Raw genomic sequence first — 27,409 nt, 5'->3', positions numbered from 1 at the left:
TGTTATGAGATAGACGAAAAACAGTAAAAGTGTCAAACTATGACGTCAGAAAAAATTAACAATTAACCAATAAGAAGCCAGTATTCACTGTGGTAAAATATATAGCGGCCTCTCATTGGTTAATTGTTAATTTTTTCTGACGTCATAGTTTGACACTTTTACTGTTTTCGATTGACGAGTTAGGTTAGGTAAGTTAAGATCAGCAAATTAGTTACAAACTATGATCCTTGTGTTCATTTGGCAAAATATGTTAGTCATCTATCTTCAATAGAAGCCGAGAAACTACTTTTTTTTCTGAACATCTCAATTGAAAGACATATGGTTAAAGTGAGATTTAAAGTATGTGCTAATTAATCATGCAAATCTTAACAAAAATTATCTTGAATATCAGCTGAGGATTTATATTTTCTTAATAAATATAAAGATCCATCTCCATCAAAGCATAATGGACAGACTGAGAAAGTAAGATAAAGTCTATATGATTCATTGCCATAGTTTTACCTGAAAAAGCTGGAAGAACAGGAATCATTCCAAAACTTCTCATTCTATAAATGTAAAGGTTTACTTTTAAAGAAGGATATAAATAACAATTTAAGTAAAGATTTAAATTTTACGAATCAATTGGTGCTACTTTTTTTTCTTACCTGTCCAGTATTTTATGTTGAATTTCCAGTTGAATTTTGTGCCATGCAGGGGTGAGAGGTCCTCCCCATCCCCGGATATTTCCCATCCTTCCCCAAGGAAGAAATGCTGGTCCAACAAAATATTCGTCAAGATCTTCCTGAAGTAAAAAAAACCGTTATAAGGACAAAAAACTTTTTTTCTTTAGTAATTATTTCCTTCCTTATGCTGATACGCTATAACTTTACAAATCCTTATATATGTATAGTAAGGTTCTTTTGTTTCTCCGCTACCCAGTTAACCTATTAAGTTTTCCTTTTATGGTAGCTATAAGGTATACAACTTTTATTATTTCTGAATCTAAGTCTTGGGATTGTTTTAGATTACTTTACTGTACACAATCCCCTATATGCCAGGGGCACAACTGTTAGAAACTTATTCCTGAGTATGTTTAAATGGAGAGGTCAAAATGTCTGTGTCTATTAAAAAAGAAAGAACATTGTCAAATGCTTTGTTGATATCAAATTGTCATTAATAAACTTTAAAGGTAAAATTATATTATGATTGACATTTTCTAGGTTATCCATTTTGAACTTAAAGTAAGGTTTAAATAATAATAATATGCGGCAAATAGAAGGTTAAAGTGTTTTATTTGATTAGGGGCCTTTAACCTATAGTCAATGGATTGTTACTGACTTGCAATGATTACCTGAGAAAGTCCAAGTTTAGTCCAAACTCTTCTCCAAATTTCTTCCTGTCCAGTGAATGCTGTAAGAATAAATAAAAAAAAAGTTAAGAGCAGTCAAGAAGATTTCCAGCATGTATTTCTCACTCAGCTAAGGAACAGAATTAATGATTTCTTCATATTTCATAATCGAGATTTCAAAATTAACTATTCATACTTAGAAATAATAATGAAAAATTCATAAACTTAACCTAAAGATAGGTTGATTTCATTGATTGCCCAGTATCCTAACCTAAATTTATTGTGTTAATATAATTATAACGGCCTTGCTAGTTCCATAAAATTTCCCATTCCCCTCTACCCTCCTATATGTAAAGATAACATATTTTACCTAGTGGTAAATTGATCCCATTGAGTGCCATCCAATCAATGTGTGTCTCCCAGTCAGACCACTGCCACCATGCAAAACTGTAACCTGAATCAAAACAATGTTTAATTAATGTTGTTAACAAAAATAATATTTACACATGATCAGAAACCGATTAATAGAGTTGAGTCTGGCTTGCTGCGGCTGAATATCAGTTTTGGTGGTTTTATTGCCTGTGTTTTTTTTGCTTGTATCTATTGAGGTAGCCGAAAATTGGAATAAAAAATGCTGTGGCTATAATAAATGTATATATATACATTGTCCAAGTTGTGGGGAACTTTTTTGTCTGCTAGCAAATTGCTTTCTGCTCTTTTGAAGCGACTTGGCTGTGTTTCAAAGACCCAATTAAAAGCCAGCACAGGGTCCCCACCCCGTGGAAAGAGTTACACATAGCTCGTGCCACCTCTATTCTTTTACTTAAATGTGGTTATAGCAACAGAATTTTTTTATAAGGAGATAAAACAAAAGCAGAAATTGGAATCAAAGATAAAATAGTATTTTATAATCTCCTTTTTCAGGAAACCAGCCGCAATTTAACAGCTGCTGCTTAAAATAATTATACCTGGAGTACACACATTCATGTAGTATCTGTACTTGTCATTGGCCGTCAGTACAAGATCAACAGTGGGCTGACAGGCGGATGAATTCACATTTCTGGTCTCCCAAGATATATGAGAATTGCACCTAAAATTAATATGATCTATTTGAACTATTTTGTGTTGGTATTTTGATTGTTTAACTTCAAACTATGCTATATAGCAATAAAACAAAAAGATATTCTATTTTTAGAAGAGAACATTAATCTCAAGAAATAATATTTGGTTACTTTATATATCTAAATTATATTTTGTAGATCAAAATAACAAAATTCAATTAAACAATAAAATAAAGGATTAAAAAGAAGTTTAAATACTGATATTTTTTCTGAAAGATAATTGTTATAAGTCAAAATTGTTTCATTGGATGAAACATCCCATTTACCCTTAACTTTATTTAAATGTTTAAATACTCTTATTCAAAAACAAATCCTTGGTTGCAATATTGAAATAATTAATAAATCAGTGTTTGTTGTTCCTATACTCATTTATAATGTCTGCAAAACCACTTTCTACAATTATTTACTTCTGTTCAAGAAAATGGGTGTAGCAAGGATAGCCTCCAATAGCAGCATGTAAACTCAACAACCTGTGACTTTTGGAATATATATCATTAAAAGGGCGAGATGACCTATTCTTCTGGTAATTACCTGTATCTAAGAAAATGGTTGAAGGCCTAGGCAATCAGTGTTAGTGTAGAAACTAAAAATCTGTGTTTCTTTTGATCTATAATTCATTGATAGAGCAAGAAACCAAACGTATTGCAATTACCTGTACTTTAGAAAATGGTTGAAGCCCCAGGCAGCCGCTATGCCAGTGGTTGCATTGATACTCAATAATCTGGTATCAGCTGTATAGTTCACTACAACCATGTCCAATCCGTCACCGATCCTCGGTGCTCCAACGTTTATCTACAACAAAGTACAAAATTTAGGTCAAAATTATATCTTATCTTGAATTATGAAATTGCAATCGTACTATTATTATTTTTTTTAAGTTGCAGCTTACATTACTGAATCATACTCTATCTATTTTTCTGACAAATATATGTAGCACTGATACCTGCCCCCCTTCTCCAACCTCTCTTTAAATCTCTTTTTTTTGTTTAAAAAAACATCCTGCATCCGTTTCCTTTAAAGGTATACCTGGGTGGTTCACTGATAAATAATAATTTATTCCAAAGGCCTTAAAAACCGGTTCTTTCCCTTAAAGTGCCAAGGGAGCAAAGAAACCCCTTACCTTGTTTTTAAATACATTAAATAGGGAAGCGGATTGATTTGTGTTAATTGTCTAACCCCTGCTTGGGACCCTAACCCTGCTTGTCTACCCTTTACCCACTATAACCTAACCTAGCCTAAGGTGACAAATAACACTACTACTTGAAAAGGCACTTTTAGGGAAACCACCCACAAACCTTGAGATCAAAGAAGCTGTCAGTTATTCTATTTATCATTTCTTCTACTGTTGATTCTTGAACATCTGCACTGAAAATACTCACAAAAATTAGATGTATAAATGTATGAATTATTTTCAAATTGATTAAACAAGATAATAATAGTATTCATAATTTAAGCCCAAGCATGATGTTTAAGCTTGAAAGCTAGAATAATATTTATAATTAGTTTATTATTGGTATTATAGCAAGAAATTCAATGATAAAAACATACAAAATTTCAAAAACATTTAACTAGCTATTTCTAGTAAATGTTTAAGTACAAACCAAGAATAAAATAGTTATTTCTCGCATCGTATTATAAACGGCTTTCCGCGGATATAGAAAGTACAAATATGAGATTAAAACTATTTTTTTTAGCCCCGAGGTGCCGGAGGCACCGGCTAAAAAAACTGGTTTTAATCTTATGATTGTACATTTCTATATTCGTAGAAAGCTGGATATAATACGATGCTAGACATAGTTTTTTCGTATGGATGAGAACCGGTTCCTATCCACCGGATTCGAATGAATACGAGAAAAAGTTTTATCTCTATATTAACAGTATATAACAATTATGCAACTGTTTAAATTCTAATAACAAGGTTAATCCTCAAGACATCCTTGTCAGTAAGTCTATATAGAGTTAAAAATGTATAAGATGTTAACATGGGGTTTTAAATATGTTATTACCTTCTTTTGTAACCTTAGACCTCTTGTAACTATTTAAATATGTATTTGATATCCTTCAATACAAAGTAGTAAAGTTTTTTTTGTCTGAAGCTAAAGATCTCGTAAATTATACTTTGATATCCCCCCCCTTATTTTGGAAAAAATTTACATTAACTTAATGCTGCGCTATTTATGAACATTATTTAAATTTACCTGACATCGTCGACTTGTTTCCATAAGTTATGAACATCACAATCACCAAAAGATAACAACAACAACAATGTTGTCGTTGTTAATAAAATCTAAAAAAACAAGATTAGTTTCCATGAAAACTGATGCCTTTTTAAAATGAAAAATATATGTTTGTTATTTCGTGTACAGCCATGCAAACCCCATAGAACGTCCAGAATTTATTATCTGATACTTGTTGTTACAAAAATTTAAAGTCTGAAGAAAAATGGCCAAGAAACTTGAAATTTCTGCAGACAGACACACATACATCCTAATACTTTCATACTTAAAATTTCATACGGACAGACACACATATATCATAATTCTGTGGAAGTTAGACACAAAATTTTTGCATAAAAGAACTAGAAATACCTTTTTAATGTTTTTTTGCTGAAAACAATAAGTTATATAAAATTTATTTAACTGACATAAGAGGGAACTTTTTAAAAGGTGTAAAGGATAAACTGAAGGCTATTGTTTTAGAGGTCCTTAGGGTCATGTAAATGGCGGGAAAGTATTAAAAAATTTAATTTGTGGAAAAGGCAAAAAACATTTCTTTTCAAAAAGTCATAAAGATATAAGATATATTTTACAGTTTTCAAGGAAATCTTTTTATTTTAAATTCAAACAGCGTAGCAAGTTAAGCAAAAATATTACTTACATTGTTCATAATCATTCTGAATTTTTAACAACACATCTTATTATCTTAAAGGTAACAATTAAACTATTTTTATCTGCCATGCATGTGTTTGTGTGTGTGTGGGTGTATGTGTGTGTGTGGGTGTATGTGTGTATGTTTAGTGTTTGTGTGCATTTTATTCTTATCATATTCCTGCTAAACATAGTTACATTCAGGGAACAAGGGATAGGCCAAGGAAAAAAAGAATCATTCCTCCATTCTAATGACTTTGGCAGGTGGTAATTTATTTTGGGGTTGGGGTTGAATGAATTCTTCAATAAATAAGTGCCTAGTCTATCAGAGAAATCCTCTTTTATTTTAAAATAAATTGTTCAGTTCAGTATCCCGTCGGTGATGGTCACTCACATTTCAGTGTCCACGTAAATTTGCACTCTTCCCCATCACCCCCAACCGAACTGGGCAGCAACTCACCCCTTTTTTGGGGCCACCTCGCGAGGACACCTTTTCTGGCCTCAAATTGCCGTACAATTCTTGTTAGATCACGATTAGAAATTTGTCAGCCAATAGGAATTGAGAATATCTCACGTGACAAAACAAACGAGGATACCATTGGCAGGAATCCCACCAATGACAGTGACTCAAAGGATCACATGACTAAAGTCAGACAGTGATTGGCTGGGTGAAACATAAACAAATATCAGCTGTAGTGAGCACGTTTTTCTCAACAAATACTAAATGTGAATTAATATGTGTATTTTCTCTTACATTCTGCCATCTATGATAATACCTGCCAAATAATTAAATATATTCAATTCACTAATTTTCATTAACATTTTCTTTCGTACCCCCAGTGATTTTTTGCAAACTCTCTCTACTAACTTAGAACTAGTGACTTCTACCATCCAGCTTAATATAAACATTTTTTAATAAACTTGATACAGTGAATTATCCGCCCTCTCTCTTTCAGACACAGCGAAATGGCCGACAACGAAGGCAGCGACAATATCAAGGATATTGTTTTTCAATATGCGAACCGCTCCAATGGCAGCATCGGCGCCACAGCCCTGATTAACATCCTCTCCAAGGTAATGAAAGGAGAGAGCAACTTCGACTCGGCAGATCAACTTATGAGAATCGAAAAACTGGAGAAGGACCTGGCGACAATCAAACAGAGAGGAGACAGCAGCGAGACGACGGTCCAGGGCATTCAGGACAGTATTGACAATCTGAAAAACTCCATCAAGAAAGCGGACTTGGACCTCAAGAATAAAATGGATGAGATGATTATCCATTATGATAACAGGATTGGCAAATTGGAGCAGCTCTCTACTCTTCAAATACTCCAGCTGAACAACCGGGAAAGAAGAGACCGCTCGTTTTCAATAAAAATTCACAACTACGCAGACTACACGTCAACTGGCCAGCCTCAGATGTCGAATATCTTCGAAAAACTACTTAAACCATGCCTCGAGGACGCCTTCAACAGTGGAGATCTAGATGAGGTACCCAGCTCCTGGATGCAGTGCATCGAATACGGACATCCACTCGGCAGCATGAGAGACCGGGATGTGGCAGCTCCCAGGAATTACATCATCCGTCTTCGTTCCAGATATTACCTAGATGCGATCCTTAAGTTTAAGAAGACTCATGTCGACAGTCTAAATGAAAGTAACAAGGCCACCAGCAAATCTTACGCGGAATCTGTACGCTCCGGTAAGTTCTACCCGTGCAGGGTGGGAATTGACACGACGGCACTGGACAGAGACGTGCTCTCATGGCTATGCCGCCATCCGGAGGTCCATAGAGCATACCTACGCGGCCAACGCATGGTTTTCAGCTTGGTGAGCAAACCATTCCAATTCTTCACCGTCCAGAATCCGTATGGCCGCTCACTAAAGGAACTGATCTCACCACCGATCGATGAGAAGCAGTGGATAAGAAACAGGAACAAGCAGAGTCCATTCGCTCAGCCGGCATTTGTTAACGGCAGCCTCAACAAAGGCCACCTAATGGACATGAACAACCCGACCAAGATTAATCCACTCCTAGTCGATCCGGAAGATGAGGAGGGGGACGACGGAATCATCCAGATCGAGTCAGCTAACGAATCTACAGCCCCGAAGACCAACAATAAGAGGAAGCATGACTTTACACCACTCAAGCTCTTCAACGAAAGTAGCAGGAGCCCGGCCATGAAGCAGCTTAAGTTCAATACGCCCATCCACAACAGATTCGAGGGACTAGCACCGGAAGTATCCCTAGATGCCAAGGACCAGCTGCAGCGCCAAATTCCACTGGACAGCCTTCACCGGCGGACGTTGACCACCAGGGAGGAGATTTCAGAAGACGTGAATAATATTAACGACCAAATCTCCAAAAAATCAGCAGTCAGAGAAATTGCGCTATCACTCGTTGAGAATGAAGTAGCCGGCATCCTATCAAAACCGAATGACCAGCAGGAATCAACTCAAGATGCCAGAGACGTCACAACATCAAGAGACGTATCTTCGTCTCGAGAAGCATCCTCCAGGGACGTATCCAGGGATGTATCCAGGGATGTATCGAGGGATGTCTCTAGGGATGTATCAGTACAAGACGCATCGATGTCGAGTGAAGAAGATACACCTAACACCCAGCAGTCCAAAGGGTGTATACCCAAAAAGCAGAGGAAACAACCAGCCCGTAGCTCACAGTCCACACGCAGCGGACAACCAGCCACCAACAACTGACCATCTGATTAATCAACCACCTGCGGTTTATTAACCGTCGGGAGGAGTCACTCCAGTAACCACCTGCGGTTAGCAGGGGTTCAGCAATCTACTGCGGCCAGCCACCTGCGGCTAGGTTAATCCACCTGCGGTACAGCAGTGTGCAGATTATGCCAACATAACTAGCCACCTGCGGCTTATTAATTCCACCTGCGGAAATAGCAGTGTGCCACGCTACTATACTAGCCACCTGCGGCTCATTATTTCCACCTGCGGAAACAGCAGTGTACTATTAGCCACCTGCGGCTTAAGCACAAACTATGATATTACGGCAGGTGTCACAAACAATCACCAATGACTTTTGCCACCTGCGGCACTAAAACCAGCACGAGTACCAGCATACCAGGTTAAATTTCTTTAATAATAATAGTAAAAATTATGCCACCTGCGGCGGAAGTGCCACTTGCGGCAGAAACTTATTTACTGCAGGTGTAAAATATAATACTTTTACATAAACATTTTTGGCCACCTGCGGCAGTCACAGCCACCTGCGGCTATCGCAATTCAATTTTCATTAATTTAAACATTTGGCCACCTGCGGCAGTTAACATAATCTTACATATCCTACAGAAACATTTGGCCACCTGCGGCAGTTAACGCCACTTATGGCAGCAGTGGATTAACCTATAGTAAACTCAATGCAAATCTAGTAATATAGTTATAATAGTCATTTCTAAGTAAAATATTTCAATCTTTTCCTATTTATTTATTCTTTCATAGTAACTTAAAAGTTTTTCTCAAGAATTTACTTTTTTCTTTAATACAATCATGGATTTTCATTACTAAGTTAAACTATTGAAAATTACTAGCAAATTTCAATATTCCTTTCGCTTTCATTTTTCTTTCTTTTCTTTTCTTTTTGCAATATCAAACGCCAAACTAAAGTCAAACTTACACAAATAAACTTAACCTTAATTTTGCACACTAAATCAGTAAATGTCATGTAACTAATTTTGTTTTTAAATTACAAACCCAAATATTTGCAACCGTATTGAAAATATAAGTTCGATTCATAGCATAAACATACTTTTTATATTTTCTTTTATTTCTTTTTCTTATTCTAACTTTTTGTCTCTTACCATAGATTTAAGGAACGTTAGTTATTAAGGGTTTAATAATAATATTAATTTGTGTACCAACAGTTATTTCATTCTCGTATTATTTTTTACTTATTATTGAATGTATTCTTGAGTGTATCCAACACGAAATCAACGGCTTAATTATAAATTATAATTATTTGAATTTAACTTAGCTTAACTTAATCCGAATTTAATTATATTTTTTAAACTCAATGGCGTTCCAGGGAGGGGGGGGGGGTTGGGGAACGCAAATACCGGGAGGCTAGAATGCTACCCATCACCACAGAACCAACTGAAACGACCTCGGGGAGGGAGGGAGAGGGGGGACAAGGGAGTAGAGATCATAGTAGATATTTTGGGACTACTAAGGAATTAAAATCTTTTTCGGAGTGTAGTATTATTATGAGCATGTTAAAAAAGTTCTTTATTAGGAAATTTTATATAAATGGTCGAAAATGATGATAATATAGAGATGTTGAGAGGAGTAGCAAACGCAGCAAACAGAGTAATTAATATAGCAGATAATGACGTTGCCAATATTCACAATCTCATAAACAATAGTATAGACGAGCTTAATAATGATATTCGCCTTAACCTTAATTGCCAGGTACTATACGGTACCAACTATTCAGATTTTATAAGCGATCTCAATTTACCTACATGTAAATATTATAGTGAAGAAGACATAAAAAACTTCATTAACGCGACAAATACTAAATATTTATCCATTTTTTCTATAAACGTGCAGTCTATCTTGAGTAAATTTAATGACGTCACACTATTCATAGATAATATAAACTCGGGTAATTCGAAACTAAATATATTAGCCATGCAGGAAATATGGCACTCGTTTGATCTTACTTTTAATGGATATCAGTATATAAAGAATAATAGGAGGGCAGGGAATGGCGGAGGCGTAGGTTTTTTAGTCAGCAAAGGAATAGCAGTAACGAGATTAAATGATGATGAATTTTTCAGAGATAGGATTTACGAATGTCTTACAATTAGTATTACAATAAGTAATCAAAAGTTTACTCTATTAAACGTTTACCACCCCCCAAAGACCCCTAACATGACTAGGAGCGCAGCGGTTAATGAATTTTTATCGATACTTGAAGCACACCTCGACTTTTTGGACAGAAACAATACTCCAGTGATCTTATTTTCGGACTTCAATATTAACCTTTTCAAGATGAACCAACCTAATTCTGAAGCAAACTCATTATTTAACAGTCTAATTTCGAATGCGTTTGTACCCACAATAAGTAGAGCCACAAGAACTACAGACAACACATACTCTTTGATTGACAACATTGCATGCAAAAATATAATTGGTAAAGTTGACTTATGTGGCATAATACCCACAAATATATCGGACCATCATATGTTAGTCAACCTAATACAATTGAAAAACCCACCTAATAATAGTCAAAAGGCAAAACCAACGTATAAAAGATCTTTCAATAGTGAAAATTTAGAGAAATTTAGGACAGCGCTAGCGATTACGGACTGGAGAGAAGTAATGAATGAAAAGGTAGATGTAAATAAAGCGTACGCAATTTTTATTGGGAAGTTTTTAAGAGTCCTCGATCAGAACATACCTAATAAATTAGTTAACAATAAAGAGAGATCCACACCGATTAACCAACATTTAACCAAGGAACTTAAGAAGAGTAGACTTAAAAAGAAACAATTGTATTTAGCACGTAAAGACTCACCGGAAGCAGCAGAGAATTACAGGATTTTTAGAAACAATTTTAATAAGGCGAATAGGGCAACCAAAAAACTTCACTATAGAGAGAGAATACTAGATGCTGGGGGAAACTCTAAAAAACTTTGGGACATTTTGAAAGACACTATGGGAACCTCCAAGAAAGACACACGGATAGAGTATATAGAAGTAGACAACGAAAAAATATACGATGACACAGAAATAGCCAATAAATTCAATGAATATTTAGCTAACATAGGCAGGAGTCTTACACCACTTTTACCTAAAATCAATAGTAGTACATTTCACCACTATCTCCCTCCCCCGGCAGAAAATACATTCTTCTTAAGACCAATAACTGAAAGATTCTTACTGGAAGTATTAGGTAACATGAAACACAAGAAAAGCTGTGATGACAACGAAATAAGCCTATATTTAGTCAATTTTGTGAGAATAGCAATAATAAAGCCTTTACTACACATAATAAACTTAAGCTTTGCAACGGGGACAATGCCAGACGGACAGAAAATAACAAGGACAATCTTAATCCATAAAAGCGGACCATTCTATCTTTTAGATAATTATCGAGGGGTATCTCTTATTAATAGTTTTTCTAAAATACAAGAGAAATGCATTTACATACAATTAATGGAGTTTTTGCAACATCAAAGATACTTTAACAAACTTCAATATGGGTTTCGACCCGGCAGATCTACTTTTCATGCAATATTACACCTAATCAACAAGATCACTGCTTGCCTTGCATCTGGCAGAATAGCAATGGTTGTTCTGCTAGATGTAAGGAAATGCTTTGACATGTTAGATAGGTCTATCTTACTAAAAAAACTAGAGAATTTAGGGGTTAGAGGTCATGCACTTAAATGGTTCAAGAGTTACTTTAAAGACAGACGACAAAGAGTTTTTTATAAAGGAATTAATTCAAGCAGAACGGAGTTGATCGACTGGGGGGTGCTTCAAGGATCGATACTGGGCGTCTTACTCTTCCTTATTTATATTAATGATATAGATTCATGCTCTGACACTCTATTAAGCTATTTATTTGCGGATGATAACTGCGCGTTTCTTGAAAGCGACACGCTTGCCAATCTCATTAATCTAGCAAACACTGAACTGCCTAAACTGTTAGCTTGGTACAGTAGTAATAAATTATTATTACATCCGAAGAAAACGAAAGTCCTCATTTTCGGATTACAAAGAAACGAACGCTTTTTAGACAATATCAACCTCGGTTTATTAAGAGATTTTCCAGTATATTTTGACATGAATGATGAAGGACAGAATGACCCAAGTAAAATAACAAAATTAACTCTTACCCCCAACGACAATGAAAAATTCTGTAGGCACTTAGGCGTCCTTATTGATAACAAACTTTCATATAAATTTCACTTTGATAACTTAAGAATTAGAATAAGTAAAATTATATTCACAATGAAGATGATGAAAAACCTTTTACACAAGCGGCATCTCATTTTAATATACAATTCCTATTTGAAAAGTCTGTTGGACTACTGTAGCCCCCTATTTGTTGATTTGCCTAATGCACGCATTAAACCAATAATGAATTTACAAAAGAAAGCAGTTAGGATAATCAGCAAAACCGACAATAGAGCGCATACAAAGGATCTTTTTATTGACTTAGGTATCCTCCCATTTAAAAAACTAATAATATATAATACGGCCAGATTCATGTATCTTTATAGGAATAAAAAAGTACCCGCAACATTTGACAATGCATGGAAATTAAATAGGGACGTGCGGACTAGAGGGCTTAGGAATGATAACGATTTCAACATTCAATTTACAAATAAACAGTATATCAAATCCCTCCCACTTTTTTCTTTCCCCAGCGTATGGAACAGACTACCAGCAGATATCAAGTCGCTACAGGATAAGAATCTATTTAACAGGAAACTTTTCCTACACCTTTTACTTTCAGAATAGTCCAAATCATAGATATTTTAAGCTTATTCGTACATATAAACATAAAGTCTGCCTTTAGCGGATCTATTGTTAACTTTCAATTGTTAATTGTTAACGGTTAATAGTTTTTTTTTTTTTTCAAAACTCATTTTCGCATAGGAAACTTACGCATTTTTACAAATCGATACGCATTTTTACAAATCGATACGCAGCCTATTCTCCCTTTTTCCTTATTCTTATATTATTCCTATTATTGACTTTTCGATAAACAGACTTGAACGAAGTATAGAGAAACGTCGCAACTTCTCACAAACATATTTCTGCTAGTTTGCGCTACTTTAAGTTTTAAAGCTTTACTTTAGCATACGATATCTTAACTTAAATTTTTCCTAATCTCGTACGTCCTACTAACATCTTTATAATAAGCACCTAGGAGTCATTGTTAATTGTTAATGGTTAACGGTTTTCATAATTCATTTTTCAATAGGAAACTTACGCATTTCTACAAATCGATACGCAGTCTATTCTTTCTTACTTCTTACTCTTACTACTACTTCCATTATTAATTTTTCGATAAACAGATTTGAACGAAGTATAGAGAAACGTCGCAACTTCTCACAAACATATTTCTGCTAGTTTACGCTACTTTAAGTTTTTAAAACTCTACTTTAGCATACGTTAATTTAAATTTTTCCTAGATCTCGCACGTCTTACTCCTACTGTATTTAAATGAAATTCATCATCATAATAAAATAAGTACCTACCTATTAGCAAACTAACAAACCTAAACAGACAATCAGTGAGCTATAGAGAAGCTTCGCGCATAAGCTTGAAACTATATTTTCGTAAGTACGCTATTTTTAATTAGTTTTATTACTTATTTTTTATCACATATTTACAACTACACTTTAATTTCATTACGCCGCTCAACATTTCAACATTTAAACTAATCCGTTATTAATAGGATTAAGTACCTAGGACTCTAAGCTAATTAAATTAAACATTAATAATTTCTCGTAAACGGTTACATAGCAATCAAATGCCTTCTACCTCATTAAGCACGAACATACTTCACCAAGAATAGAGTAGCGTTGCAATACAACTACAATAAATACAAACAATAAAAAATTTTTTGTTATTTATATATATATTTAAACTTATAACGAGAAATTTACGATAAAATAGTTTACGATAGATTTTGTGATAATTTACGATGATTTTCATAGGACATTTTTGGCACTCTAGACTATATAATGATGTTTAATGAATTAGTCGCTGACTGATGATATTTACAGGCAACTATAGGTATTTAATGATGGTATGAACTAGTTGAGGATTTCAACACTCAGGTTGTGGGCCCCCTCGACAGCGACCTCAACGTCTGAGTCGGAGTCGACTGTAATGACGGAAGAGGCCTCTCCCTCCTCCTCCTCCCCCTCTTCCTCTCCTTCTTCTCCCTCCTCTCTCTCATCTTCTTCTCCTTCTTCTCCCTCCTCTCCCTCTCCCTCCTCCAGATCTGTACCGGAGAGCTCGTCCAGGTCTCCTAGGTCAGCCAGACCGCCGTCGCCGCCGGAAGACAAGTTTGTATCCAGGGACCACTCAGGATTATACCAATCCGGAACATTCTCCTGGTTGGCGGCAGGCTCTTCATCGCCGCTGAGGTCAACTGTGCGCTCGAGGTTGAGTGCAATGTCGTACTCGGCTAACGCCACTAGGACGTTTTCCTTGTAGCCATTGCACCTGGCCTCGAGCAGCTCCAGCTGTTCCTCGTTCTCTGCCTGCGAACGCTGTGATGAGGGCAGGGAGTCCTGTAGCACCTGGAACAGGCCGACCCCGTCATTAAACAAACGAATGGCGTCGTTGTTTATGACTGACTGGAAGCCAGACCGGTACACAAGTTTGCATATCTCTTTAAAGAACCTATGCAAAACTTGACTGCTCCTGTACCAGCCTGGCATCAAGTCGGGGTTCAAAGCGGGTTGCGCTAGGAACCCCATGGCCTGGGGGCCGACCTGAACCGGGTTGTTCGCGTCGATGGCGTTGGCAGGGGCGACGTTGTTGGCGTTCACGTCGGCGACATCTGCTGGATGAGGGTCTTCGTCCATCGCCTCGACAGCGGCTAGCAACTGATGTATATTGCCAGACATCACGGTATTTAAACAATGAGCAGATGTAAATTAGTGCAAAAAATTACACAAGTAGAGCAGATTAAAATAGTATAACTTCAGGATGTGGATTAGGCAACGGTCAGTAAACAATTAAACGGAAATGCAATAACTTTGCCGGTAGAATTTCTTAGCAACAAATTAGCCAATAAAATAATAGAAATCCCCCACCCCCAATAAAATGCATCTTTTTTCATTGCGCAATTTTAATAACTACCCCCTTTTTAACTTAGTAAACAAGTGGTCACGTGAGGACGTTTGCGCAAAGGGACGTTTCCCCTAAGGTCATCAATCTCAACTCCCCCCACTATTATATATAAATAAACACCCCAACCACTTCAACCTGACACCATACAACCCCCCAAACGAACAGACACAAGCGAACACACATGCACCCAAACACACACACATACTTAGATATTAACTTACACTCCTAACAATTAATTAATGATGATGAAATGTTACACGTGTGTGCCTAATCGTATGATCAAAGAATGCGTTTGTTCGTTTATCTGTTTAACGCGTCTACTTTTTGGCGGTAAAACTCTTTGTCGGCAATCTTTTGTCGGCAAATTTTTTGTCGGTAAACTTGGTCGGTAAATTTTGTCGGGCAGCCTTGTCGGCATGTTAAATAAAAGGGTCATCATACATTAAGTAGACTAATTTTGAGTTTTGAAATCTTAATCTTATAACAAGGATGATACGAGCCCAAATGCCTATGGCCTTCTATGAATGATAATAAATTATCTACTAAAAATTATCTACTTATTACTTATTACTAAATTGAATGCTTGCTACTTGCTACAAATCTCGAATCTCAAATTTTAAACTTTAAATTTCAAATTTCAACTTTAAATTTTAATTTTAACGTCAAATTTCAAATATCCAACTTGTATAACAAAACTTTATGCTCTCACAAACTACACTTCACACCACAACAAACTATATCTACCGCCTAAACATTATATATTAATTAATAATTAGTAATCCCAATACTTACTTACTTACTTACTTACTTACTAACATATCATTCAACTTAAATTACCCTCTCCCTTAGTCCCTTTAAACCCAATCTCCCGGAGGTCGTCGACGTGGTCCTCGGTCATGTCATGCTCTTTGACGCTTGAACCTGGCTCACGGGCCAGGCCCAGGATAAGGACAGCATTGACATGTGAACTAACGAAGCAGCTCGTCGGTCTTTTAGACTATAATCACATTAGTGATTGGGTATGATTATTTCATATCATATCCACGACACCCCTGTAAGGGATCAAGAAGTCTAGATATAGCGTTGGATACAATCATACAATATAATCATTTCAATCATGTAATATTTACTGTAACTAGTATCATTGTAAAACGGAAAGGGCCAACAACGTAATAGTTGTCGACCATTTCCGCATAGCCAGTGGGCTATTAACCAATGCAATAATGTATCTACTTGTTGAATTCCGAAATAAATTATTATTATTATAATATAAGCGAGGGGAAGCTGTTTTTTTATTACATTAGGTTAGGTTAAATTGTTTAAAGGGAAGCCCCATAGAAAAAAATTACGGCACCCCCAAATTCGTTTGGGGGGTGGGGGGTTATTCCCACTTTATCCCCCCCCCCCCCCTTTGGATGTCTATGGGGTCAGTTCTTGCTCGGCAATTTTAGGAAAATGCCCTTTTTGTCCTGAACTTTTTTCTATCATAAATGAATTGAATCAACAAATTTCAGGGAGAGGTAAGACAAGAACGAAAAAATATCCCTTTCCTTTCAATAATATTTGACAGATATTTAAAGACAGAATTTCACACATAAAAACTTTCAAAAATCAATTCATACATCGTTGTCTTATCCCTTTATTCCGGTTAATTGGGTCAAAGAGTTACATTACAAAATCATTTTTTTATATTTCTTTGTCTGTATACAAGTATACAGAGTTAGGGCAATTTGGACAATCAATATTTTCTCCTAATATGCAGAAACCAATTACATTTTGCGTTAATAATCATTATTTTATATATATTTCTATAACAAACATTAAAGACCTTTCATATAATATGAAAAACAAAGACGACATTTTACTGAAATAAAATTTAGCGGCACTGTCACACAAAAATATTTTTCCTTGAAAATCAACAAATATTTTGATTGTAATTGGTAAGATAAAATAAAATTAGTTATTTGATTGCAAGGACGTATGTAGAGCAGCTTGCAATTGAAAATAATATAATTTCAGGTTATAAAAAATGGAAAGTTGACTTTAGATGATTTTCAATTATTATTTGTCAGCTTTGGTCTTTGTTTATGGAATTGTTGTTTTGGTTTGCAGAAATATGTCGACAATGCAGGCTTGGATCAAAACACTGAGGCCTGCTCTTATTAACAGGGTTAGTATTTTATTTAGCGTAGCTACTCTGTAAGCAGGTTCGGCATCATGAGAAAAGCTGACTACCCTAACTTTAATTTTACGTATCTGACTTGATTTACGTACGTATAGAGTTATCTCTCTAATATTTTGGGATTTTACTTATCTAAAATAGTTTCTGCAAAACAAACCTTTAAAATAACTGAAAAATATATTAAGGCAAGTTCACGCTAGAATTCAATCACATAGAAAATACAAGCGACTAGAATTCTGCCAAACATTTTTATGTAAAAATTTGTTGCCATCCACTACTTTATTTCTCCTCTTCATGCTAACTTCCCAATATGGTTCCAACAAAAAAAAAACAGTTTAACACGACAAATTTTAAAAATTAATGGTAAATTTAGGTTGAATTTTATATATCTGGATTTCTTAGAAACGCAACAACCATCAAATCGAACCTCTCTATTAAAAGAAAGAGAAAGAATCGAATTTGAACAATTGATATCTTGTTTTGTATAGAATAAAGATCTGACAGTTGTGCTTGGAAACGAGGCTTGTGACTTAGATTCAGGTAAAAATAGTCATCAACCTGTTTCAGAATAATTTAGTTTTTTCAACCTCCATTTTAATCCTTTAAATACAGAGTCCCTTTATGCCAGGGGCGCATCCGCTAGTTATTATATAAAGTAATGAACCTTCTTATTTACTTCTATTATTTAGAAATTTATATTTCTTTCATGCTTTTATAAATACATGAAGACGATATTAATTTTAGGAATATCAGCAATCACTTTGGCATATCATCTCAAGAACAAAGCCAAACTAAATAATCTTGTAGTTCCAATGCTCAATATCAAAGAACAGGTTCTTAAAATAGTTTTCTTACATTTTTATCAGCTAAGAAATGTTTATGAGAAAAGTTCTGAAATCAATGATTGTAGGCTATCATTGGACAGGATTGGTAATTCAGGAAAAGTTAATTTAATTATATGTCTATTAACTACCTATGTCTTACATAAATCTAATATTACTTTTCTATGCCAATCATTTTAGAGGTAAGCTAAAACCTCGTCTGACATTAGTCTACACCAACGTATGAAAAGTACAATAAAAATAAAATCAATGAAATTTTTTTATTTGTATTTTATTAATTCAAATTCAGGATTATCCATTGAAGACAGAGCTGGTTTTCTGTTTGGAATCGTATAATATCAGGTTAAAATCAATTTTTTAGTAAGCTTTATAAATATTTTTTATTCTTTTTATAGTAAACTTCACAGAATCATTTCTGTAGTATATATCCTTTGTTTCTTTTCGAAACTTAAAGATAGAAGACCTTATGGTTTAAATTTTAAAAAATCATATAGCCCTTTGCTTGTTTTCAGAATTTTAACTTCATAAATCCTGAAATTTCTTTTAAAAATCTAGGTACCTAAGATATTTTTAAAAGATCGTATTAGATACAACCTGACAGACAATGATGAATATTTTTTAAGAATTAATGTTTATTATCTATGTAGACAAGAAGATTTGATCTTTAGAGACCAGTTAGATCTTAACAAAATTGGTAAGTCAAAATTTTTTTTTTTTATAGTATTCTATGGAATGGATGGCAAGTTTTTTTCTAGTGATAAAAACATAAACTGATTTGAATTGAAATAATGTTATTCTTTTTTTGTAGAAAACTTGGAATTGGTTCTGGTGGATCACAATGTCTTATCACCGTTATATTCAGGTTTATATTTGATAATTCTATTTTACTGGATTAGAATATTTAAGCGGAAAATGAACAGAATAATTTTTTAGTTATAGTTTTTAAAAAAATCACATTTTAGATCTTGAACCCTCGGTTATTGAAGTTTTGGATCACCATGAGAAAGAACGTAAAGATAATGAAGAAACTAAGTAAGAAAATATTTTTCATTTTAAATTTTGAGCTAACAGATAGTAAAACAAAAGATTTTACAATCTGTGACTTAAGCATGAAGTGTAAAGTTTAGATTATACCATATAGCGAAATAATATTTGAAAATTGTCAAATCAAGTAAAATTTAAAAAATCTACTTTTATGTTCTTTTTATTAAATAATTCGGACTATGTACCTAATATATTTAACATTTTCAGACATACAAACGACATAAAATTTTCAGGTTGACTATTGAAAAGGTTGGATCCTGTAGCACCCTGGTGGCGGAAAAAATATTCAGGTAATATTCAGACTATGACCATACAATAGAGAGGGAGTGGGTTAAATAACTGTATGTCCCCACCCAGTAGACGCTGTGTCGACTTTCAATTGGGTCTTACAATATCTGCCAATAGCGTCGGAAATATTAGCTCAGCCAAGTCGCTACAAGTGAGCAGAAAACAATATGCTAGCAGACGTAAAAGGTCTCCAACAATTGATTCAGGTTGTATGGACGATACATCTATACTTATTCATTTATTATATGACCAATAAGACACAAAGATTATTGGCTCTCATAACAATCAAGTTTTGTAACATTGTACACTAGATTTAATTGACTTTCTAATCATTTTACTTTAAAGAAAGGATAATTTTGTTTATTATCATTTGGGAATTACATTAATTTATCATCTATTGCATTAATTGTATAGTACAAATAACTCAAATTGAACCATTTATTTATACAGGGAGAGTCCAAATTTTAGCGAGGAAAGTGTATTGAACCTGATCTACAGAACAATTTTGATTGATACTGTACTGCTCAGTCCAGCAGCTAAGGTTTTATTTCATTATTACGACGTCCTTGAATGGAAACTAAATCTTTTTTTTATGAAACATAAACAAGCAATGCTTTAAACTAAAGCGCCCTTTTAGTTTTACAAACAAAAATTAGATAAACCATTTTTTTAAATATTAAAATATTTTTTTAACAATACTAGGTATATTTTTTACAAACCTACATAACTTCTTTAAATTTAACAAAGGAAAATATGCCGGGATAAAATTATATAATTTTTTATTGTAATTAAAGAACTTTTTGTAACAAGCAACCTTTTTTAAGTTTAATTTTACAATTTACATTTTTCAGTTCATTATATGATTATTGATTATGCATTACTCTACATCTTTGACATTATATTAGTATTTATTTTTGGTATTTGACTTCTAGATTATTTTTCTTGTAGAAAGTAACAGAAAAGGATATTACACATGTTGAGAAAATTGAATCCATTATTGGTTCCCTGGATAGAAAAAGGTAAATTTGTGAACTCTTTTGAATCTTTGTATAAAAGTAACATGTTCTGTCAATCTGGACAGAAGGATCTCGCTAACCACTGAAACGATATGGTTCTCCTTTACAGTGTAGCTTCTCATAGGCCCTGAGAAGGTTTATTACTATTTTGAGGGATGAAACCATCACCCTTACAAGAGAAATCACAAAAAAAATTCAAATCATACTTCCTTGACTTTTCCTACTTTTTAAAACTACAATTAAAAGTGGGGGGGGGGGGGGGAAGTTAGTATTTTTATGAGAATAATCTTTGTTATGCCTAGTATCTATGAGTCTGTGCAAGAAGCTAAGGAGAGAATCGAACACTTGACCCCGTACCAGCTTCTCAGAAGAGATCTTAAAATGGTCCAGACAGAAAAGGTAAAGTTTGGGTACTGAAACTTTTAAAGAGGATATTATATACCACGGAGGGAGGGGATATTGGACGGTTAATTTTACTGGTATCCAAAGTTTTTAAAACATGACCTCTCCTTTATTGTGTCAAAAAGTTTGGGTATTTTCATTAAGTCTTGGATTGGTTGGTTCGATTAACAGTGTTTCGACTTTTCCACCAATAACTTTAGATCTCTAGATAGGAAAATTTTGTTTATTATTATGCTGTACATAAATATAATGCTATTGTTTTATCTCTGGAGATCCCTAGTTTTCAAAAATTTATAAAGAAAGAGGTGGTTTATTTTAGAGGTCTTATAATTAAGGTTAAAAAGACGATTAAAAGTTTTAAGTAGCTTAAACCTAAAATGTCGATATTTGACCGATTTTTTTTTGTGATTAAATGCTTTGCTGAAATCCTTTTAATTAGGTGAAGATATCTTTGAGTGCAGTACCAACTTTGACACAAGATTTCCTACAATTTGAGGTATTAACATTTTAAAATAACACTTAAATACTGCACTTACCTTCAAGGATATTAACCCAATTAAAATCTTTTTCGAGTAGTTTATTTTCAAACAGAGAGAATAAAGTATTTTATTACACATTGTTTGCTCATGGCTGGGCTCGGCAGTCGCATACAATTCCATGAATTTGACGTGGTAACAGAATATAGAGCCGTTCTAAGCCAAAATTGTCAATACAAAAGCCTTTTATCCATGGGCATTTTATTCTTGAAACTAAATTTAATTTTTCTCAATAATCTATAACTTTTTTAGAATGCCTGGAGAGACATTTCTGAGTTTATGGTAGATGAAAGTGTGGATGCTGTTATGATCTTGGGATACATTATCAAAGAAGGTAATATCATTATAATAAAGTAACAAGATGTTTGTTTGTTTGGTTATATTTACCGAAGGATCTCGCTAACCGCTGAACCGATCGGGTTCTCCTTAACAGGGTAGATTCCCATAGGTCCTGGGAAGGTTTATAACTATTTTGGGGGAGGGTACCACCACCTTCCCAAGAAAAATCACAATAAAATAAAAAAAAAATTGAAATATTCCTGCCGCATAGTGTCGCTAGCGTATGAATGTCTCTACGTAGCGTAGTGGCGCTGCGTAGAAACATGAATTTAACAGCTGATTGACCATAGACAAATTATTTCTCAAATTAGATATTTAAAATTAAAAAAAACATTTAAATGCCTCTAGGGGCGTAGCCGCTAGTCATTATAATAATTTAACAGTATGTTTGTTTGTCTGGTTATATGTACCGAAGGATCTCGCTAACCGCTGAACAGATCGGGTTCTCCTTTATAGGATAGCTTTTCATTGGTCCCGGAAAGGTTTATAACTATTTTGGGGAGGGTACCACCACCAGTCTTTATAGGAATCACAAAAAATCGAATTTTTAAAATATTCTAGACTTAAACGAAACATAGATACGAAAAATCTTGAATACTTAAGATACTTGAACGCAACATAGACATGAAAAAAAACATTTAAAATGACACTATAGGCCTCTAGGGGCGTAGCCGGTAGTCTTATTGAAGAAACGGCGACGCAACCGCCGAAAACCGCCGTTTCCCGCCGAAATTTTGTTTGCCTTTTCTCGGCGGTTTTCGGCGGTTGCGACGCCGTTTCTTCACAGTTCCATATTGTACCCCTATAAAGCAACTGCCATGCAAAATGTCAGACCTGTAACTTTTTTTTTAGTTGAGTTCCTTTGACTTTTAGTTTTGGTTTCAAAAGTGTCACTTTTGCCGGGGGGGCAAAATTTAATTAATTAATTAACTTTTGACAGGATAGGTATGCCTAATTGACAGGTAGATTACGTTGTTTGATTCTAGCCATATCTATTTCTCCTTAGGTAGCATTACCCGTGATTTGCTGATCTACACCGAGAATCATAAAACACTTTACACAGCTCTTGTAGAAGGACTAGAAAATCCACAAACAAACCTTGAACTGACGAGGAGTCCAGTTCCAGGTAAACAATTTAAAGGACTAGAAAACCAGCCGTCTTTCCTAAAGGTACAAGGAGTCCCGTGCCAGGTTATGATATTAAGGACTAGAAAATCCACAAACCAACCTTGACCTGACAAGAAGTCTAGTTCCAGGTAATCAATTAGAAAATCCACAAAAAAGTGTTGCCTGCGAGGTGTCCATTCCAGATAATTATATTAAATTACTAGAAAATTTGCAATGTGATAATGTGGAAGGACTAGAATTTTGTTCTAATTATTCAGAATTTTAGTCCATGGTTGTGGTTTGGCTTCACTGTCGTGCCTTACCGTCCTTGGAATAATCATAATAGAAATCTAAATGATAAATCTTAGATAATTTTTTTCAAAATCAAAGCTTAACGAAACATCCTAATTCCAGGTGATGTAAGCCCTGCTGGTCATGTGGTCCTGTACAAGCAGGGAAATGGAGCAGCATCAAGAAAAGTTATTCTTCCCAGTGTTAAGAAATTTGTTAAAGAACTATAAACATCTTATAATTGTTTTCTGCTGACCTAAAGCCATCCCTGTTTTTATAGCTTATGGAACCAACATAGCCGGACATATCATTTTACTATCAGTGGAAATTTGTGTATGATATTATGTGATATAAACAATTCTTTCGCGGTTTTGAATACTTTTTTCCAGCTTAATACATTCTTTATGTGATTGTCCATGGAAACGAAAATATTACTATGAAGCCAATACTTTTAATTTTGTCGATAAAACGTTACTGTAAATTTTATTTTACTGCTATTGTCTAATAATGAAATAAATATTTTTAGTAATTTAGTTTTTTTTATTATTTTTAAAACTAAGTAGTACGATGTCTTATCTGTTCATATGTCCAAAATATTCTTGAAATGAACTTTTTTTTCATTCATACTAAAATTTTATCATATTGAATAAAATGACAAATATGATGAGACTGTAACAATATTTGTTGCTTAGCAACCAGGAAGAATGTTATGTCGACACTTCAAATTCCACTACAAGGAGTGATGGGACAATGGCAACAGCTTAAATAAATATGCTGAAAAATGCACACTTGCTTTTTTGGTATGCTTTGCCTCACTTGTTGCGTATGTAAATGTTATGCTTTACTTGATCTAAAAATCTTTGAATTTTGCAAAGAAAAATTTTTGAACTTAAAAAATTTTCTTTATAAATCTGGATTTCATGACATTTAATTTAGAAGTATGAAATTTAAGGGGGGGGGGGGGGGGGGTTAATGCAACCATCTCGTAATCAGTGAGCAAATGGCACTTAGAGTTCGAATTTCCGTCTGAAATTTTGCATGAGTAATCCTTGGTAGGTCTATTTTCGAACAAATTGTTGGAAAAGTAACGGCTAACGGCTGGCGGCTCAGCCGTTTTGACATTTTTTGCATCTATATAGTGGAAATTAGTCACGAAACCTATCTCCACATAATACTCTTTTCCACTCCAAAACGCTATCAAACTGTTCTAGACGGTAGCTGTTGGTACTAGAAGTTTAAAAAATGGTTATTGCTATCATTTAACATGAATTAAACCAAGAATATGTTACTTTTCCAACTTTTTGTTCGATTTAGGGAAAATAGACCTACCAAGGATTACTCATGCAAAAGTTTAGATCGAAATTCGAATTCTAAGTGCCATTTGCTCACTGATTACGAGATTGCATTAACCCCCTCCCCCTTAATTGCCTATTGTCCCATTCGGATTACTGACACTGTATCCATGGATCTTAATAGACAAACACAAACTCTCATTACTTTATATGATAGAATGGTTAATTTGATCATGGGAGTAGATTTTTAATAGTGTAGTGTTTGAGTGTGTAAAATGTGTGTGATTTTGTGTGTATGTGTTAATGTGTGGGTGAGTGTGTTTATACTCTAGTAGAGAGGCTAAATGGAGGATGAGTGTTTGTCACAATTCCTAAAGATACAATAACTCTACTGTTACATAAAGATTTCAGATTCAGCAGCCCTAGTTTTCTACTGTCTTACTACCTAAATCGAAGGCTTTGGGACTTTTTTTGGTTTTATCATAGAAAAGAGAAATATTTTTGAGAGAAAAAAGATTTTTTTGTGTACACTTCAGTTCTCTTTTACGTTCTTTACGAGAGTAAAAACCAATTTTTAAAAACAAATTATGCAATAACATAATATATATTATGCAGTTATTTTGTTTGTTTATAATCATTAACTAACTATATTTTATTAATAAAATAAATAGTAAAGGATATAGTAATTTGAAGATTATATAAAAAAATCCGTATAATTCAGAGATCTCAATAGCCGCTTGTTAGTAAATTGGTATCAAATCTTGACAAATTACATTTTCTCTCATATTTTACGTTAACTGTCAAATCAGATTTTTTTATTGTTAAAACCCAAGTTGGCATACAAGATAACAAAACTTAACCATTTTATTTTTTTGTATTTATTTTGAATTAAAAAGTCCCGTGACTTCACAGCAATATAAAAAAACTCCTCATACATACCACAAAAAAGACCCAAACATTTTTTCATCCTATCAATTTTGTATTTGTCATTTTTTTCATTAGAATAAAATGGAAATAAAAGATCCTGTGGTGGAAAGAGTGGAGTACTATCCAGGTAATTGTTATTCAAGATAATATACCTAAAATTAGAGGTTTCGCCCCCAGAGGGTACACCGACTAGCGTACTAGGGGTACATTCTTGGACTATTTAGAAAGGGGGAGGTAGATTATGCTGAAATTCCGAAAAAGTGTGAGTTTTAAGGCTTATAAACAGTACAAGAACAATAAAATTAAAATTAACTTAAAATTGTCTATAGTTCTTTTCAATAAGGAATACACATATTTAGTGAATATTTTCATTGTACTTCTGTTTTTAAGCTTTAAAACTCACACCTTTACGGAATTTTAGCAAAACTACTTCCCCCTTAGTAGATTTTCTTTTTATCGTTGGGAGATTATTTTCTTCGGTTAAAAAAATAAAATAATCAAAAAAAGAAAATCCTATCGGTTCATTAGCTACACATATAAAACGGACATCCTGTTGGTAAAACTAGTCAAATAAATAATCTAGAATAGCCTAGGCCCAATAGTACATAAGAATTGCACGGCTAGAGAAAATGTGCGTAAATTCACGCTTTTAAGCAGTCACGCGCTTCATGTGCATAATTAAGTCTTGTTTATTGCAAATCATTGTTTTAATTTAAGCATATTATGTACGACATTATCAAACACTTTGATAAAGTCTAAATAACATAAATTAATGTAAATTCCACATTTTCTGAGATTTATGTTTCAAGACATTGTGGATATGAATTGGGTGTTGTGATTGACGAGCACAGAAAAAAACAACTCCCTCATCTTTTAAAAATAAAGTTTTTTCTTACTTCCTAACCCCTGCGGTGGGCCCTAGCCCTCTGTGGCCTACACCTGCAGGGCTATGTGTACCCAATGTATCCTAACCTGTTGCAACAATTAACACCAGAAACCCCCTTATTTTCTTTTATTAGAAAATTGAAGGGAGAGGTTTCTTTACTCAACTAGTCACTTTGAAGGTAACCTCAACGAGTGTTTTATTTTAGAGGACACAAATTTCTGGACCATAGCAGTGTTTGGCCTCGGCCTCACTTTCATCCTTTTTGTTATGCACTCCATCTACACATTGTGGTAAGAGTTTACAATTCTTATCAATTTGAACAGGAATCTCCTTTTATGTAGATTAAAATTATTGGTTGAAAAATTTAGACACATTAAGTTACGGTCGCAATTGTAGAAAAAAAGGAAATTGTAATAATTTTTGTTGATTAAGACGGACGTTAGAACATGCCCTAGTTGTGAGTAGCTGCATTATTTGATACTTGTGGACGGTTGATGACCCCCCATTTTCCTCACCTTCTTACCCACCCCTCTTCAGTTACACACACAAAAAAATATACACCCACCTTACTTTTAAAGGTTTCGTGATTTTTTGTAGATTTGATTGTTAAAATAGCTAGACCTGGGGATGAGGTATTCCCTCCTACTCCTTCTGTTAATGTCGCGCATTTGACATAGCAGCAATATCTACAACTAAAACGTTTTTAATTATGGTGTTATTTGGCCCGAGATTTAAACCCATTACCTCCCCAACGACGAGCGGATTATTTACGTGATGTGCCTCTAAACTAATAATATTTTATATTTAGGAAGTCCAAAGATCCGAGTGCAATATCTGGAAACAGAAATAATTCACAAGCAAGACATTTATATTAATTTGTTTTAGTAATCAACACGTTTAATAATCATTTGGTTGGATAAAAGGGTTACAGTCATTGGTTTGTTTAATGGATTATTTCTTAACAAATTTCGTCCAACCCAAAAACTGGTTTTACTAACAGATATTTTCCTTTCACAGTAACTGTAAATTTTTAATACCTAAAAATGAAAATTATTTCATGATTTCTTTCTTCAAGTGTAAA

The 27,409-nt window shown here is 34.3% G+C and overlaps 2 protein-coding genes and 1 long non-coding RNA gene across 3 annotated transcripts in view; 2 read left to right on the top strand and 1 right to left on the bottom strand.

Annotated features, from left to right (window-relative positions):
- Naglu (N-acetyl-alpha-glucosaminidase) overlaps positions 1 to 5,430 on the bottom strand; it is a 28,814-nt gene extending 23,384 nt beyond the window's left edge. The window contains exons 1-9 of the mRNA XM_080164453.1: positions 5,326 to 5,430; positions 4,647 to 4,735; positions 3,744 to 3,813; positions 3,101 to 3,240; positions 2,296 to 2,417; positions 1,698 to 1,781; positions 1,331 to 1,389; positions 645 to 781; positions 502 to 545 (exon numbers count right to left, since the gene is read on the bottom strand). Coding sequence (XP_080020579.1) covers positions 502 to 545; positions 645 to 781; positions 1,331 to 1,389; positions 1,698 to 1,781; positions 2,296 to 2,417; positions 3,101 to 3,240; positions 3,744 to 3,813; positions 4,647 to 4,735; positions 5,326 to 5,340 — 760 coding nt within the window. The 5' untranslated portion in view covers positions 5,341 to 5,430. The remainder of the gene's footprint in view (positions 1 to 501; positions 546 to 644; positions 782 to 1,330; positions 1,390 to 1,697; positions 1,782 to 2,295; positions 2,418 to 3,100; positions 3,241 to 3,743; positions 3,814 to 4,646; positions 4,736 to 5,325) is intronic.
- An 11,751-nt stretch (positions 5,431 to 17,181) lies between these two features.
- Positions 17,182 to 23,756, top strand: pn (exopolyphosphatase prune). Its single transcript, XM_080164475.1, has 15 exons — positions 17,182 to 17,346; positions 17,847 to 17,898; positions 18,103 to 18,191; positions 18,490 to 18,542; positions 18,848 to 18,894; positions 19,009 to 19,062; positions 19,163 to 19,232; positions 19,478 to 19,534; positions 19,983 to 20,073; positions 20,481 to 20,551; positions 20,851 to 20,947; positions 21,390 to 21,446; positions 21,739 to 21,820; positions 22,832 to 22,951; positions 23,347 to 23,756. Exons 1-15 carry the CDS (start codon positions 17,224 to 17,226, stop codon positions 23,451 to 23,453), a joined length of 1,170 nt encoding a protein of 389 aa, XP_080020601.1. The 5' UTR covers positions 17,182 to 17,223; the 3' UTR covers positions 23,454 to 23,756.
- Positions 23,757 to 25,506: 1,750 nt separating this feature from the next.
- On the top strand, positions 25,507 to 27,232 carry LOC145322468 (uncharacterized). Its single transcript, XR_013880714.1, has 3 exons — positions 25,507 to 25,569; positions 26,534 to 26,618; positions 27,137 to 27,232. It is a non-coding gene; the product is annotated as an uncharacterized LOC145322468 (long non-coding RNA).
- Positions 27,233 to 27,409: the final 177 nt, after the last annotated feature.

Source organism: Acartia tonsa, chromosome 6 (genome assembly GCF_053477335.1).
Source record: "Acartia tonsa isolate MP-2025a chromosome 6, ASM5347733v1, whole genome shotgun sequence".
NCBI lineage: Eukaryota > Metazoa > Arthropoda > Copepoda > Calanoida > Acartiidae > Acartia > Acartia tonsa.
Note: the sequence above shows the minus strand (reverse complement) of the source record. Positions and strands in the feature narration are given on the sequence as shown.

Excerpts from the sequence above, each read along its gene's own strand:
- pn (XM_080164475.1), top strand. The coding sequence starts at position 17,224 with ATGATTTTCAATTATTATTTGTCAGCTTTGGTCTTTGTTTATGGAATT. Across the intron at positions 19,535-19,982 it reads GTGGCGGAAAAAATATTCAG|GGAGAGTCCAAATTTTAGCG; the intron begins GTAATATTCAGA and ends TTATTTATACAG. Across the intron at positions 21,821-22,831 it reads GGGATACATTATCAAAGAAG|GTAGCATTACCCGTGATTTG; the intron begins GTAATATCATTA and ends ATTTCTCCTTAG.